Source organism: Orycteropus afer, unplaced genomic scaffold (assembly GCF_000298275.1).
Source record: "Orycteropus afer afer isolate SDZICR_OR568_19922 unplaced genomic scaffold, OryAfe1.0 scaffold00124, whole genome shotgun sequence".
Lineage (NCBI taxonomy): Eukaryota > Metazoa > Chordata > Mammalia > Tubulidentata > Orycteropodidae > Orycteropus > Orycteropus afer.
In genome coordinates this window covers 973,341-988,895 of record NW_006921711.1, presented here as the reverse complement: position 1 = coordinate 988,895, position 15,555 = coordinate 973,341, and the positions used below count along the sequence as shown (strand labels likewise).

At 38.7% G+C, this 15,555-nt stretch overlaps 1 protein-coding gene across 1 annotated transcript in view; it reads left to right on the top strand.

Moving 5' to 3' along the window:
• The window catches only part of THADA (THADA armadillo repeat containing), a 621,172-nt gene that overhangs the window by 16,208 nt on the left and 589,409 nt on the right, over positions 1–15,555 (top strand). The window contains exons 7-9 of the mRNA XM_042781470.1: positions 4,998–5,185; positions 8,413–8,507; positions 9,827–10,047. Of these exons, the coding sequence (XP_042637404.1) occupies positions 4,998–5,185; positions 8,413–8,507; positions 9,827–10,047 (504 nt within the window). The remainder of the gene's footprint in view (positions 1–4,997; positions 5,186–8,412; positions 8,508–9,826; positions 10,048–15,555) is intronic.

The window sequence follows — 15,555 nt, the reverse complement described above, 5'->3', positions numbered from 1 at the left end:
GTTATATCTTCATGTTCAATTGATCCTTTAATCATTATATAATGTCCTTCCTTGTCTCGTGTGGTGGTTTTTGTCTTAAAGTCAATTTGATCAGAAATTAATACTGCCACTCCTGCTCTCTTACAGTTGCCATTTGCTTGGTATATCTTTTTCTAACCTTTTATTTTTTAGTTTATTTTTTGTCTTTATTGCTAAGGTGTGTCTCTTGAAGGCAACATATTGATGGGTTTTGTTTTCTTATCTAGTCTGCAACTCTCCCTCTCTTGAATGGTTCATTTAATCCGTTAACATTCAGTGTAATTATTGACAAATACGAATTTTTTTCTGTCATTTTGGTATGTGTTTTTTCATGGTGTCCCTGGTTTCTTTGTTCCATGTTATTTTCTGTGCTGAGTTCATTTTGTTTATGAATTGTGTTATCATTTCCTTTGTTGCTGTTGTTGTAGTATATGCTGAATATTTGTGCTTGTCCTCTTTTTTATCGTGAAGTGAAGGTTTACCATTTTTCCTTGAGGTTACCCTATGCTTTGTAATTTTCTCCCCAAGTTTAGAACAGTCCATTCTATCTTGCAACTCTCTTACTTCCTCACCATTTAGAAGTTCTGTAACTACACAGTATTTTCCCTCTTTTTGTTTGTAGTTGTCCTCACTTGCCAATTGATGTCTTGGTTCCCTGTTTACAATCTTATAAGCTCATTTTACTATGAATATGTCCATAGCTGTGGTTTCTGGGTTATGTCTTCTTGTGTATTAATGGTTAGTTGTTATTTGTTATTTTTGGTGCTCTGTTCTAAGGACTCCCTTTAGCATCTCTTGTAAGGTTGGTCTGGTTTTAACAAATTCCCTTAGTTTCTGCCTGTCTGGGAATCTCCTAATTTTACCATCATATTTGAGGGACATTTTTGCCGGGCATATAATTCTTGGTTGAAAATTTTTCTTTTGTATGGTTTCTGCTGAGAAATCAGAGCTTATTCTTACTGGCTGTCCTTTTTAAGTAACTTTGTGTTTTTCCCATGCTGCTTTCAAGATTCTGTCTTTGTCTTTGGTTTTGATGAGTTTAATGATGATATGTCTTTGTGATTTTCCTTTGAGGTCTGTCCTGTTTGGGGTTCTTTGGAATTCCTGAATGGATATATTCTTATCTTTCATCCTATCAGGGAAGTTCTCCTCCAACAAATCTTGGACAATTTTCTCAGTGGTTTTATTTTTCTCTTCTTATTTTGAAATTTCAATGACATGTAGGTTATTCCTTTTGATGGTATCCCACATGAACCTTAGGCTTTCTTCATTTTGTTTTGATCTTTTTTTCTGCTTCATCCCCTTCCAAAGAAGTATACACGTATTTGTCTTAAATCGCATTAATTCTGTCTTCCATTGCATCAGTTCTCCTCCTTTGCCCTTTCGATGTGTTATCTATTTCTGACAATTTAGTATTAATCTTCTGGAGTTCTATCTGTAGATTCAGAGTAATTTCTAATTTTTCATTTATTTTGTCATTTTGTTCTTGTATTTTCTTCCAAAAATTTTCTAGGGTTTTCTCTGTGTTTTCTTTGGTCTGTCTCTCAATCCTTTGAAGATGCCTAAATATACTTCTTTTGAGTTTCTTATCAAAGAATTCCAATGCTGTTTCTTCCTCAGGCATGTGTTCTGGGTCTGTATCCTGCTCCTTTGTTTTACCATTTTATCTTGCTTCTCTGTGTGGACTGTCATGGTCTGTTTTCTCCAGGACATCATGGCGTTGTTGTATTTAGATCTCTGTTAACTCTTTGTGATTGTATTTAGATCTCTGTTAACTGTGAAGAGCAGCCAAGGGTGATTCAGGCTCTTCTTGGTGGTTTTTTATCGTTGGCCCATTGGTGGAGAAGGAGGTAGTGGCTCTCACTCAGTAAGTGAAGTTGCAGGAGGTGTGGTTGTAGTTGTGTCTTATGGGGACTGTTGCTGTCTCCCACTCAGTTAGACAAAAATTACAAGTGAATAACCATCAAAAATAAAGCACATGGACAAAAAATACACCATGTAATCATACTGGAACAGTAACAAAAAAAAAAAAAAGAAGAAGAAGAAAGAAAGAAGAAAACCTGCAATATCTGGGGACAGGGCACTAAGAGAAAAAATGTAGAGAAGGAGAATATTGAAGAAAAAAATGGGAAAAATGCAGAAAGAAAAACAAGGAGCGGTGTTAACCACAAGAAAAAGGGAAAAAAAATTTTGCAACCAGGCACAGGGAAAAGAAAAAAAGCTGAAAACTAGGACCTGAGAGGGAAAGAATAAGGAATAATAGTAAAAAGCACAAAAGTATTAGTAATAATAGTAGTTTTCAAACAGACAAATACAAGCAAACTAAAATCCAGACAAAAGAAAGAGAAAAAGGAAAAAAACAAAAAAATCAGGGGAGGACAGGGTAGGGCACCTAGGCTCCCTCTGAGCATACAGACTGGGATGGAATTACTGCGGGCCCAGACAGTGGATGGGAGTGGGGGATGGCTGTACCTCTGTTCACCAAGCGGGTGTGGGATATAAGAGTAACATGGAGAATGTTGTACTTTTTCAATCGTCCAGCTCTGGAGTGTCCTTTGGGTTATGGCAAATGGAACCTGTTCTTAAGCCCCTGGAATATGTGAGCGTGCTGTATCTTTAAATATCTGAAATGGTCAACCCGCTTGTAAACATTCAAAAGGGCTACACCCTCCAGACAGGCAAAAGTCCACAGCTCAGCCCACCTTCCTCTTTGGTGCTGCTTCGCCTTTTATTCTCCAGCCACCAGAGCAGTTCTCTGTGCAATCCCTGGCTAGCACGGTTGATTTTTAGGTTAATTCTTAGGTCCTACCAGACTCGGCAATCTCCAAGTTGTCTGTGCCATCAGAATCAGTCAGGATCGCTGTCACACCGCAGCTCCGTATGTCTCCTTTTTTGGTATTTTCATGCAAATTCTTGGGCTGGTTGGGGTTTAGTCCACTTCTATATCCTTCCTTTCAAGGCTCAGGCGTCCAGGATTATCTTCTGTGTCTGTGTTAATTGGTTCCCCTTTTCTTTGTTGAAGAGGGTCTGTGCAGTCTTTCTGCCTATTCCGCCATCTTAATGGAACTCTCTGCTTAGATGAGTTTTAAAGGATATGTAAATGTTAGCCAGATGGAAAAGGAAAGGTAAGGGCATTCCTGGCAGAGGGATTAATGCAAAGACCTGAGACAATATGGCATGTTTTGGGAATGACAGTCAGTTCCATGAGAATGGAATACAGAGTTTGTCTGGGGACTTGGTGACTGATTGCATGTGGAAGATGATGCTAGCAGAAAGAAAAGAAGGAAGAATCAGAAGAGGAGAGATTACTAAGGGAACTCATTGCTGAGGGAGCAAAATGATGATTCTTCTTGGATAGAAGAACTCATGGATCATTCCTGTACTGGGAAAAGAGAAGAAGATCTAGAGATGATGGACGATGGAGAACTTTGTACATAGCAGGTTGGTGGGGAAGAGGAGCAGGAAGTTACTCTTTCACTCATTGAACAAATATTTATTGAGCCCCTATATGTTCCACACACTGTTCTAGATGCTTGGCATATCACAGTTTACAAAATTAAGGTCTCTGCCCTCATGGAGCTTACATTCTACTTTGTGGTATCAGCTAATGAACAATAAATATAAGGAAATAACTTACATAGGATGTTAGCAGGCAATAAGTGCTGTGGGAATAAAAGAAAAAGCTGAGCAAGATAAAGGGATCCGTAGGATAGGCTTCATTAAGAAGTGGATGTTTGAGGAAAGACTTGAAGGAGGTGAGAAAGTGAGCCATGCAGGTAACGGGGAGTGGAGTTTTTCAGGCAGAGGGAACTGCCAGTGAAGATACCTTTTCATGGCAGCGTGCCTAGTGTGTTCAAGAGAGGGTAAGGACACAATGCAGCTAGAGAGGAATGAATGAGGAGGAGGGAGTGGTGGGCAGTGAGGTCATGGGGTAACAGGAGCCAGATGGTGGGCCATGGTGACTTTGGCTTTTATTTTCAATAAATGAGGAGTCATTTTGGGTTCTGAGGAGAGATGTGACATGATCTGACTTAATGTTTTAATATGGTCACTCTTGCTGTATGTTGGGAATAGACTGAGAGGAATAATGATAAAAGCTTAGAGACTAGTCAGAAGGCTATTGCAGTAATCCAAGGAGAGATCAAATGGCTCAGCCAGATGCCAGCAGTGGAGGTGGTCAGATTCTGGATATATTTTAAAGGTAGAACCTACAAGATTTCTTTATAGATGAGATATGACATATGAAAGAAATAGAGAAATGAACAATGATTACACAATTTTTGTAGTCTAGACATCCCAGCAGGTGGAGCAGGTTTGAAGTTGAAGATAAATTCATGTATTTTGAGATGTCTTTGGGACATCCAAGTGAAGATACTGAGTAAGTAGTTAGATATATGAGTTTGGAATTAGATAAAAGTTTGGGCTGAAGATAGAAGTTTGGGAATTGTCAGCATATAGATCATAATTTACAGTTTATAAACTAGATGTGGACAGCATCAAGGGAGTGATAAAAGAGAAGACATGGTGGAGAAATGAAGAGGGCCAAGCACTTGGGGAGCGCTAACATTCAGAGACCAGTGAGAGGAAGAAGACCTAACCAAGTTGTCTGAGAAGGTGTGGCAGAAGAAAATCTAGGAGAATCTGGCATCTTGGAAGCTAGGTGAAGAAAACATATCAAGATGGAAGAAGTGATCAACTTTGTAAACTGTGTCATTCTTTGATTTCTTATCTTTACTCTGTAAAGTAGAAATAAGATTAGTCATTGGCTGAGAAAGAGGAGAATGTTGAGATAAGTTCAGAATGTTGAAAGTTTGCAATAACTCTCAGCTTACTGGAATGTTATGGGAATGGAAGAATGTCTGCTATAATCTAAAATTGATTTTGATACTTTGAGGAATGTGCTTATTTTGGGGAGGGGTGGAAATGGTGACACTTCTATTTGAATTTCCTTTTGTAATATTGCCTTTTCTTCTTTGTAGAAAATGTACTGGAAATCATATTGTTCAAACACAATTGATGAATGACTTGTTGGTAGGCATTAGAGTTTCAGTGATGTTAGTACAGAAAGTACAAGGTTTCCAGGGAAATCTTTGGAAGGCTTCCAGTTCTCCGATATGGCAAAGTATGTGTGGCTTACTGAGTATTTTCACCAAGTTTCTAAGCAATGGTAAGTGTAACAATGGACAGATGATGATTATAATGTGTTTCAGGCAGCTTTTCTTGATGATTATATGAAATAGATGCGTTAACTGAGATATGGAACTTCTCTCTTCTTTCCACCCCCAAAGAAGGGAAAGGTTCTATATTACATGGTTTTAGTGGGTTTTTTTTTCTTTGAACTGTACTGTTTCAGCAAGGGATAATGTTAAATTTATATATTTCTAAATATATATAGTATGCAAAGTGTGTATATATATATGCAAATTCTATATGTATAATATGAAAAGGATAAAACCTAACAATCTTCATATTCAAAAGCAGCAAACTTTCAATAGCAAAAGGAATGCTTTTAAAGGAAATTTTCATATCTTGTGGGAAGAGCTAGAAAGATTAGTGTAACCCATACATTTCTCTTTAGCAGGAAGTATTATTTTCAGGTAACTACAGTAGTTTCTGATTGTAGGGCTGGTTAGCATTCTTTTTATAGAGGTCTATGTACCACTGGGCACCCAGATAGTGGTGAGGGGAAGTGTCTCTTTTAAAAGTATTCCACCTAGTTACTGAAAAAGAAATGATAGAATATTGTCATTTTATAACTCCTAATGAATGAATAAAAAAACCAAACTCACTGCTGTCAAGTTGGATCTGACTCATAGCCCCTCCTTGGGTTTCCAAGGTGGTATCACTACAGAAGTATGTTGCCCAATCTTCCTTCCGAGGAGTGGCTGGTGGGTTTGAACCACCAGCCTTCTGGTTAGCAGTCATATGCTTTAGGCACTACTGAATAGATATAGACATCCACCATTAATAGCTGCTAATGTTACAGAGAGACAAGCAGACCACATGTGTTCATAGAATCTTGCCATCACGAAAGGGATGGAACTTGACACTAATGCACTCTCTAGGTCCAATTGCCAGTTTGCAGGAACTACAGTTCTGGTAGCATAGTGCCTAAGGCACTTGACTGCTAACCAGAAGGCTGGCGGTTCAAACCCACTACCACTCCTCGGAAGGAAGGTTGGGCAATCTATTTCCGTAGCGATACCGCCTCGGAAGCCCAAGGAGGAGTTGCTATGAGTTGGGACCGACTCGATGGCAAAATAACAACAACAGCAACACAGAGGACAGAATAATGTGTTCAGTTGCACCAGGAGTAAGCAAACAGCAACATCCAGATGGTAGGAAACTGTAGATCAAATGGCCAACGTTCTTCAGCAGAGAAATTGTAATAAAAAAAAGGGAAAGAGAGGGTACCTATAGATTAAAAGAGACTTAAAAGACGTGAATTTTTTTTTTAAATGGGCAATGCCGACTAAACTGTGATACGTAGGTACATGTATTTGATTGATAAATCTGTATAAAAATATAAGGAAGTGATTATTATTAAAGCAGGGTGAGAGGGAGAGGGTTGTGAGTGGGTTGGTACATGGATGAGTTCCCAGGGCTGGGTGGCCGAGTTCTATTTTTTTGTCCTGGGTTGTTGTTGTTGTTATGTGCTGTTGAGTCGGTCCCAACTCATAGCGACCCCTCCTTGGGTTTCTGAGACGGTATCACTACGGAAGTAGATTGCCCAACCTTCCTTCTGAGGAGTGGCTGGGTGGTGGGTTTGAACTGCCAGCCTTTTGGTTAGCAGTCAAGTGCCTTAGGCACTGTGCTACCAGAGCTCCTTGGTAGTGGGCACAAAAGTACCTTCTAATCATTTGTTAAGCTCGGTAGTGGTTTTGGGTGATTTTCTATATCTGTGTTTTATATTACTAAGAAGAGTAACAAAGAAAGTGATCCCTGTCGCACGTATAGATACATAAGTGTTTACGTAAAAGGTTAAATTACTCTTTTTTTCCTTTCTTACCCTTTGGCTGCCCCAATCAGGGTCATAGTTCTGTGACCAAGGATCAAGGCAGAATAGACATTTAGTAGGTAATTTACAGTGTCGTTCTTAGCCCAGGTTGAACAGTGCTATTATGTATAATTTTCTCAAAGCTAGGGGCTGATACAGATAAAACCAGAAGATAATCAAATCAAGACTGGTTGCGTTGGGTAGAGTGCCAATGATGGCATAGTTTGTAATTAGCACTGATGTAGGCTCTTAACACAAGCCCTGAAAACTCTTTAAGAAAAAGTGTATATATGTGGGAGCTAGGGACGGCACATAACATCAACAACAACAACAACAACAACAACAGGGTATGGTGGAATTGGTGGAGGGGTTGAGACCGGTGGTGGTGGTATTGTTGCTAGGTGTGTTGAGAGGCAGTAAATGGACAGAAAGAGGGCGTGGACGTTAGAGGAGAGAGGAAGGAATCAGCATTTATTGAGTGTCTGTGTACTAGGCATAAAAACCTTTATGCTTATTATATGTATAAACTTTATAATAACTGTGTTTGACAGGAGGTTTTTTGGCTTCCTTTTTCGTAAAAGGTGGTGAAGTGGTTGAGTGGTTGGCTGTTGAACAAAAGGTCTGCAGATTGAACACACCAGCTAGTCTGTAGGAAAAAGATACGGCAGTCTGCTTCCATAAAGATTACAGCCTTAGAAATCCTATGGGGCAGTTCTAGTCTGTCCTGTAGGTTATCTGTGAGTTGGAATTGACTTGATGGCAATGACTTTTGGGTTTTTTATAAAAAAAATTCACTGCTGTCGAGTTGGATCCGACTCATAACCAGCCTTTCAATCAGAAACTACTGTAGTTATCTGAAAATAATACTTCCTGTTAAAGAGAAATGCTAAAGAACCTTGCTTGGGTTTCCGAGGTGGTATCACTATGGAAGTAGATTGTCCAACCTTCCTTCCGAGGAGTGGCTGGTTGGTTTGAACCACCAGCCTTCTGGTTAGCAGTCAGATGTCTTAGGCACTATGCTACCAGAGCTCTAAAACCAAACTCACTGCTGTGGAGTCGGACCTGACTCATAGTGACCCATCCTTGGGTTTCCGAGGTGGTATCACTACAGAAGTAAATTGCCCAACCTTCCTTCTGAGGAGTGGCTGGTGGGTTTGAACCATCAGCCTTCTGGTTAGCAGTCAAATGCCTTAGGCACTATGCCACCAGAGCTCTCTTTTTATAAAAGGAAAAGCTACATCCCAGGGATGTTAACTAACTTGTCCAAGGCCTGCTCACCTAGGAAGTAACGAAGCTAGAAATTGCTCCCAGGACTGTCTGACCCTAAAGCAGACACTCATCACTGTACCAGCACATCCATTGTCATTTGATACATGCTTTCTGCTTTTGCCAAATAGATGACCTCTTACAGACAATTCAGAGCACATCTGGATTAGCTGTTATTCTCTTTATTAAGACTATGTTTGATCCACCTGAAGAGATCCCTGGTTTGGTAAGTGCATCTCCGTTTTAGAAATATATGCTAGTGATTTAAACATATGTTTTAAAATAATATGAATAAAAGTAAAATTTGTTTGTTTTTTACATAGTCTGAGTTTTTCTAATGACCTTTTTATCTTGTAATCACAATATATTTATCATTGACAATTCTAAAATTTCAGATAAAGAAAAAGAAGACAGTAACAGTCACCTGTAAATCCATCTCACAAAGATAATCACAGTTAACATTTTTGCTGTGTATCTTTCCAGTTTTTTCTAATGATTTTGTTCAGTCCAGGTTCTTCATCAGTATTGTGTGACATATTTGTAATATTAAAAGTATACAGAGATTAATATATAGACATTTATGCAATAATAACTTCTTGATAAATATGTTCTTTGTATTAAAAATTTTAGATTGTTGTTGTTGTGTGCCCTTTAGTTGGACCCGACCCACAGCGACCCCTCCTTGGGTTTCCGAAGCAGTATCACTGCGGAAGTGGATTGCCCCATCTTCCTTCCGAGGCGTGGTTGGTGGGTTTGAACCACCAGCCTTCTGGTTAGCAGTCAAGTGCTGTAGGCACTACACTACCAGTATATTGGAGTCAGTTGTTCACTGAATTGATCCATATGGAAACTAAAATTTGGAATTTAGACCACAATCCTATATTTAGTACTAAACAAACAAACAAAAAAACCAAACTCACTGCTGTCGAGTCAGATCCGACTCATAGCGACCCCTCCTTGGGTTTCCGAGGCAGTATCACTACGGAAGTAGATTGCCCGATTTTCCTTCCAAGGAGTGGCTGGTGGGTTTGAACCGCTAGCTTTCTGGTTAGCAATCAGATGCCTTAGGCACTACATCATGAGAACTCCCGTATTTAGTACTAGCAGATTTTTTTTCCCTTACTGTATTATCTAGAAAATTATTTTAGCCTTCTGCCTGAATTTATGCAAAATGTAAATGCATTGTTCTATGAGATCACAAGAAGTAATTATCATTGGATAAAGTATAAATTTTCATTTCTCAAATCACCTTTAAAAAGCCTTAGTTAAGCTCATCCACCTGCAGGTGGCACTGTGATCTGCTCTGTCAGTACATTCATATCCACAAAATAGTTCATGTTCGTGGATTTTTCTTTTTTTAATTTTAAGATATTTTTAATGCTTGTGGCTTCTTTTCTGTTTTTTTTTCTCCCCCCCCCCCCCCCCAACCTTTAGGTTCAGTTATTTTTCATGGGATATTTTACGGAAAAGAGATTTTGGATTTATATTTTGAAATATCTCTAAAAAATTTGAGAGACTTATATTTATAATCTGTTGTATTTCCAGATTAGTAGTTTGCTTCTTCGTTCAGTGGACTGTGCCAGCATCCCAGAGTGGTTTATGAGCAGCTGCAGGAGCCTGTGTTGCACTGAGGTCTCTGGGTCAGCTCTCTTATTCCTGTGTCAGGGGACACTTGCCATGTTGGACTGGCAGAATGGGAGCATGGGCCCATGTGGGGAAGCGCTGCTCTTGAATACTGCACACGTTTTGTTTACCTTGAGCTCACGGTGAGTTTTGATGCTGTTATCTCACATTTTTAGTTTTGTTGCTTGTAAGGCATAATTGGAAGCATTTGATGGATGGCAACTGAGCTAGCATACTTAGTAATTTTATGGAAAATGGTAAGGATAAATCCTAAATTAAAAATGGTGTACGTGTAGGGAGTGAAATAGGTGAAAGCAGAACAAAAGAAGATGGGATGATGATGAAAGAGAGAGCTAGAGGAATTACTGGTGTAGATTAACTTATATGAACATTTGTAAAGTTAATTTTAACATTCAGTCGCTCTGCTGGCATTTTTAAAAACTATAAATATTTCATTATGTAGAATGCTTTAGAGCTTATGAAGAACTTCAACATAGGTGATCTAGTTTGATCTTCAGGTCTGACAGGCACAATGGGAAAACTTATTTTGCTGAATGAATAAACTTAGGCTGAGAAAACTAAATGCTTACCTAAGAGCCTATTGCTAATAAGAACCAAAGCCAGAACTGTAACCAGGTTGTCTGACTTCACTTGGCTGTATTTTCTGTATTTTTGGTGTTTTTGCCATACTGGCTAAAAGTGATCATGTGCTTAAAATGTCAAACCATAGATGTAGTTTGTTAGTGATGAGCGGGTAGATGAAGAAGGAAGACTACAGTGTTCTAAAATAAGTGCTTTACATGTTGTATAGTTATGTATGTTTTAAAATTATGCATATATTAAATGAATTTTATAATTATTCTTTGCTTTTATAACAGTTTTATTGAGATATAATTCACATACTATACAATTCACCTATTTAAAGTGTGCAATTCAGAAGTTTTTAATATATTCACAGAGTTCTAGAACCATCACCACATTTTAGAACATTTTTTTTCACCCTGAAAAGAAACCTCGTACCCATTAGCAGTCTCACTCTCCATTTCTCCTAATACCCCCAATCTGGGGCCCTCATCATGATTGTATTTTTTTTTGAAAAATTTTGATTGTGTAAATGAATTGGTAGCAAGACATTATCCATTTCGACAGTCTTCACACGTACAGTTCAGTGACATTAAATATGTTCATCATGTTTTCAACCACCACTATTCTCAATTTTTTCCATCACCCATAACAGAAGCTCAGTGTCCCCTAAGTTGTGTCTTCCTTTCCCTCTCATTCCTGCCCATCCCTGGTAACCACTAACAAACTTTAATCAGTATACACTTACCTTTTCTAGAAATTTCATATAAGTGGAATCGTAGAGTATTTGTTCCTGTGTGATTGATTTCACTCAGCATAATGTTCACGAGGTTCAGGCTTAAGTGCATGATGTTGTAACATGTATGAGGCCTTCATTTCTCTTTATGGCTGACTAATAATAGTTAATTGTCAAAGAATATTGAATACACCATGTACTACAGAAGAATGAATAAATCTGGGAAGAAGTACACCCAGAATGCTGCTTAGAAGGGAGGATGGTGAGACTTAGTCTCATGCACTTTGGGCATGCTACCAGGAGGGACCAGTCCCTGGAGAAGGACATCTTACTTGGTAAAGTAGAGGGTCAGTGAAAAAGAGGACCATGCTTAATGAGGTGGATTGACACAGTGGCTGCAACAATGGCCTGAAGCATAGCAACAGTTGTGAGGATGGCACAGGATTGGGCAGTGTTTCCTTCTGTTGTATATAAGGGTCACTGTGAATTGGAACCGACTCATTGGCACCTGATAAGAGCAGTAAATGTATATGCCACATTTTGTTTAGCTGTTCATCTCTTGATGGACATTTAGTCTGTTTCCTCATTTTGGTTATTGTGAATAGTGCTGCATTGTATATAGGTGTACAAGAATCTGTTTATATTCCTGCCGTGTTATGTTGATTTTTTTTCTTGTGATTTGGTACAAATTTATAAAGCAGATTCATTTTACATTCAGTAGTTTATACATCTTTTGTTTCACGGCGCTAATTACAGTCTTCACAATGGAAAAGTTCTCCTTACACCTACTCCCTGTAATTACCCCTTCCTTGTGTCTTCTTACCTATGCATTCCTATTTGTCTAGCTTTCCCCAATGCAAATGCTGGTCTTCTGATCTCTCACAATTGACTGTTCTAAAGGTTGCATCTCCCTGTGATAGGTGTTCAGTTCATAGTCCTTTCTGTTATTGGCTGAGAGCTAATCCACAGGAGTGTGTTCAATTCTAGGCCCAAAGGGTAACTTGGGGCCATAGTCTCAGGGGTTTACTGTTCTGTGTGACCAGTAATTTTGATCATTTTTTATGTTTTGAAATTTGTTCCACATTTTCCATCCCACTCTGTCCTAAATCTCTAATTTTCATCCCTTTCTATGTGGTTGGTATAGGTAGCCAGGCACCATCTAGTTCTTCTGATCTCAAGGTCATGTAGGCTGAGGTTCCATGGTCCATTAGTCCCTTGAACTAATTGTTTCTATATGTCTTTGAATTTTTTCACTCTTCTTTGCTCTGTACAAGGAGAAACCAATAGTTTATCTTACACCCCAGTCTCTAATCCACACAGTAGGATGTAGAACAGTATTTTTATGTAATATGTTGTGCCAGTTAAGCTTGATGTCCTCCAAGACCATGGTCCCAAGCCTCCAGGCTCGGTTACTCATTTCCTCAAGCTTCTTGGTTTTGCCCAAGAAGCTACCCCCAACCTTGTTCCCTGTTAGTTCTATAATGTATAGATACAGTGCCCAAGGCACTTGACTGCTAACCAGAAGGCTGGTGGTTCCAACCCACCAGCCACTCCTTGGAAGGAAGGTTGGGCAATCTACTTCTGTAGTGATACTGCCTTGAAAACTCAGGGAGGGGTTGCTGTGGGTTGGATCCAGCTTGATGGCAGCGAGTTTGGTTTTTTGGTTTACGAATATGCAAGTAGGACTATCATCAGCCAGACTTAACTAAAGGTCATGAGTATATTCCCATTCGTCTATCCACACCTGATCTTCTCACCTGTCTGCCTATGTATCCACGCATAGACTAGGGTTAGTTATTAACTGTAATGCAGTATTGTGTATGTGAAATTATTTGCCTCTGTTATCTATACCTTTTGTCCACCTCTGTGTCCTCCTTTTCCCTGTTGTTATTGTACTGGCCACACACTTTTGTTATATTGCCCTTCTCTTCATCCAAATCAACACATGTCTCTTAACTAGTCAGCACTTTTCCTCCCCTCCCCTCCCATTCCTGGTAACCAACAAAGTAAATTTCCTTCCCTGTTAAACCTTTCCTTGACTTTTTATAATAAAAGACTCACACAATATTTGTTCTTCTCTAATTGACTTATTTCACTCAAAGTAATGTTCTTCAAGCTCATCCACATTATGAGGTGATTCATGGATTCTTCATTATTCTTTAGTCTTACATAGTACTGTGTTGTGTGTCTGTCCCATAGTTTGGTTATGCATTCATCTGTTGATGGGTATTTATGTTGTTTCCATCTCTTTGTTGTTGTGAATAGTGCTGCAGTGAACATGAGTGTGCATATATCTATTTGTGTCCCAAATACTGTTTTATTCCTAGTAATGGGATTGCTGGATCAAATAGTATTTCTATTTCCAACTTTTAAAGTAAGCATAATACTGCTTTCCATAGTGGTTGTATCATTTTACAGTCCCCAGAAGTATATGAGAGTTCCAACCTCTCCACATCCTTACCAGCATTTGTAGTTTCCTGTCTTTGCTGATATTTGTTATTATTGCTGGGGTGGAATGATATCTCATTGTTGTTTTGATTTGCATCTCTCTAATGGCTAATGACTGAGCATTTCTTCATGTGTTTGTTGGCTGCCATATCTTCTTTGGTGAAGTGTCGGTTCATGTCCTTTGCCTATTTTTGAATTGGATTTTTTGTCTTTTTGATGTTGAGGTGTTGAAGCTTTCTCTGTTTTAGAAATAAGTCACGTGTCAGATATATTAAAGCCAGATATTTTCTCCCAATCTGCAGGTTCTCTTTTTACTTTTTTGGAGTCTTTTGATGCACATGAGAATTTAATTTTTAGAAGGTCTTAGTCATCTAGTTTGTCTTGTGTTTGTGCATTTTGGGTTATGTTTGATAGTCTGTTTATACCATAATAGGGCAGTAAATTTGCCCATTTTTTTAATGCATTTTATTGAAATATACTTTATGTACAACGAAATACACAGAACTAAAGTGACATGGGTCAGTACATTTTTTTTTTGCAGTGTTCCCCCCCACACACACTCCTGGCAACCAACAAAGAAAGTTTCCCTCCGGATATAACCTTTCCTTGACCCGCCACAACAATGATATTTGTCCTTCTGTGATTGACTTGTGTCACTCAGCATAATGTCCTCCAAGTTCATCCATATTATGTGGTGTTTTGCAGACTGTACATTATTTTTTAGTGCTGCGTAACATTCCATTATGTGTATGTACCATAGTTTGGCTATCCACTCTTCCACTCTAAATCTTAGAGATAAGTCCCTTGCCAGATATGTAATTATTGGCAAATAATGAATTTGTTGCTGTCATTTTTCTTATGTGCTTTTTTGTGGTGTTAATTTTTTTGTTCCATGAGCTCTGGTAGCATAGTGCCTAAGGCACTTGACTGCTAACCAGAAGGCTGGTGGTTCAAACCCACCAGCCATTCCTCGGAAGCAAGATGGGGCAATCTACTTCCGTAGTGATACTGCCTCGGAAACCCAAGGAGAGGGTGACTCGATGGCACATAACGACAACAACAACATAATTTTATATGCTGAGCTCATTTTGTTTATGAGTCATGTTATCACTTCCTTCATTGCTGTTTTAATATTTGCTGAATATTTATGCTGGTCCTCTTTTTTGATGTGAAGGTTTATTATTTTTCTTTGAGGTTACCCTGTGTTTTATAGTTTCTTTCCCAAGTTTAGAACAGTCTGTTCTATCTTATAGTTGTCTTGACTTCCCTATCATCTAGAAGTTCTCTAACGACACAGTTTTTTCCCTCTTTTTGGTTTGTAGATGTCCTCATTTGTCAATGGATGTCTCTGGTTCCCTGTTTACAATCTTGTAGGCTTATTTACTTTGGATACTTCCCTAGCTGGATTGGTTTCTGGGTTATATCATTATGTGTGTTAATGATCAGTTTTGTTGGCTGTTGTTGCTTCTCTGTGCAAAGGGCTCCCTTTAGCATCTTTTGTAAAGTTGGTCTGGTTTTAACAAATTCCCTTAATTTCTGCTTATCTGGTAATGTCCTAATTTCACCGTTATATTTGAGGGACAGTTTTGCTGGGCACATTAATTCTTTCTCATCTTTCACCATATCAGGAAAATTCTCTTCCAGCAAATCTTTGACAATTATCTCTGTGGTTTTATTTTTCTCTTCCTGTTCTGGAATTCTAATTACACATAGGTTATTCCTTTTGATGGTATCCCACATGAACCTTAGGTTTTCTTCATTTTGTTTTGATCTTTTTTCTGATTTATCCCTTTCCAAAGAAGTGTTCAGGTATTTGCCTTCAGTCTCCCTAATTCTGTCTTCCATTGATTCAATTCTGCTTCTTTGCCCATTCAATGTCTTATCT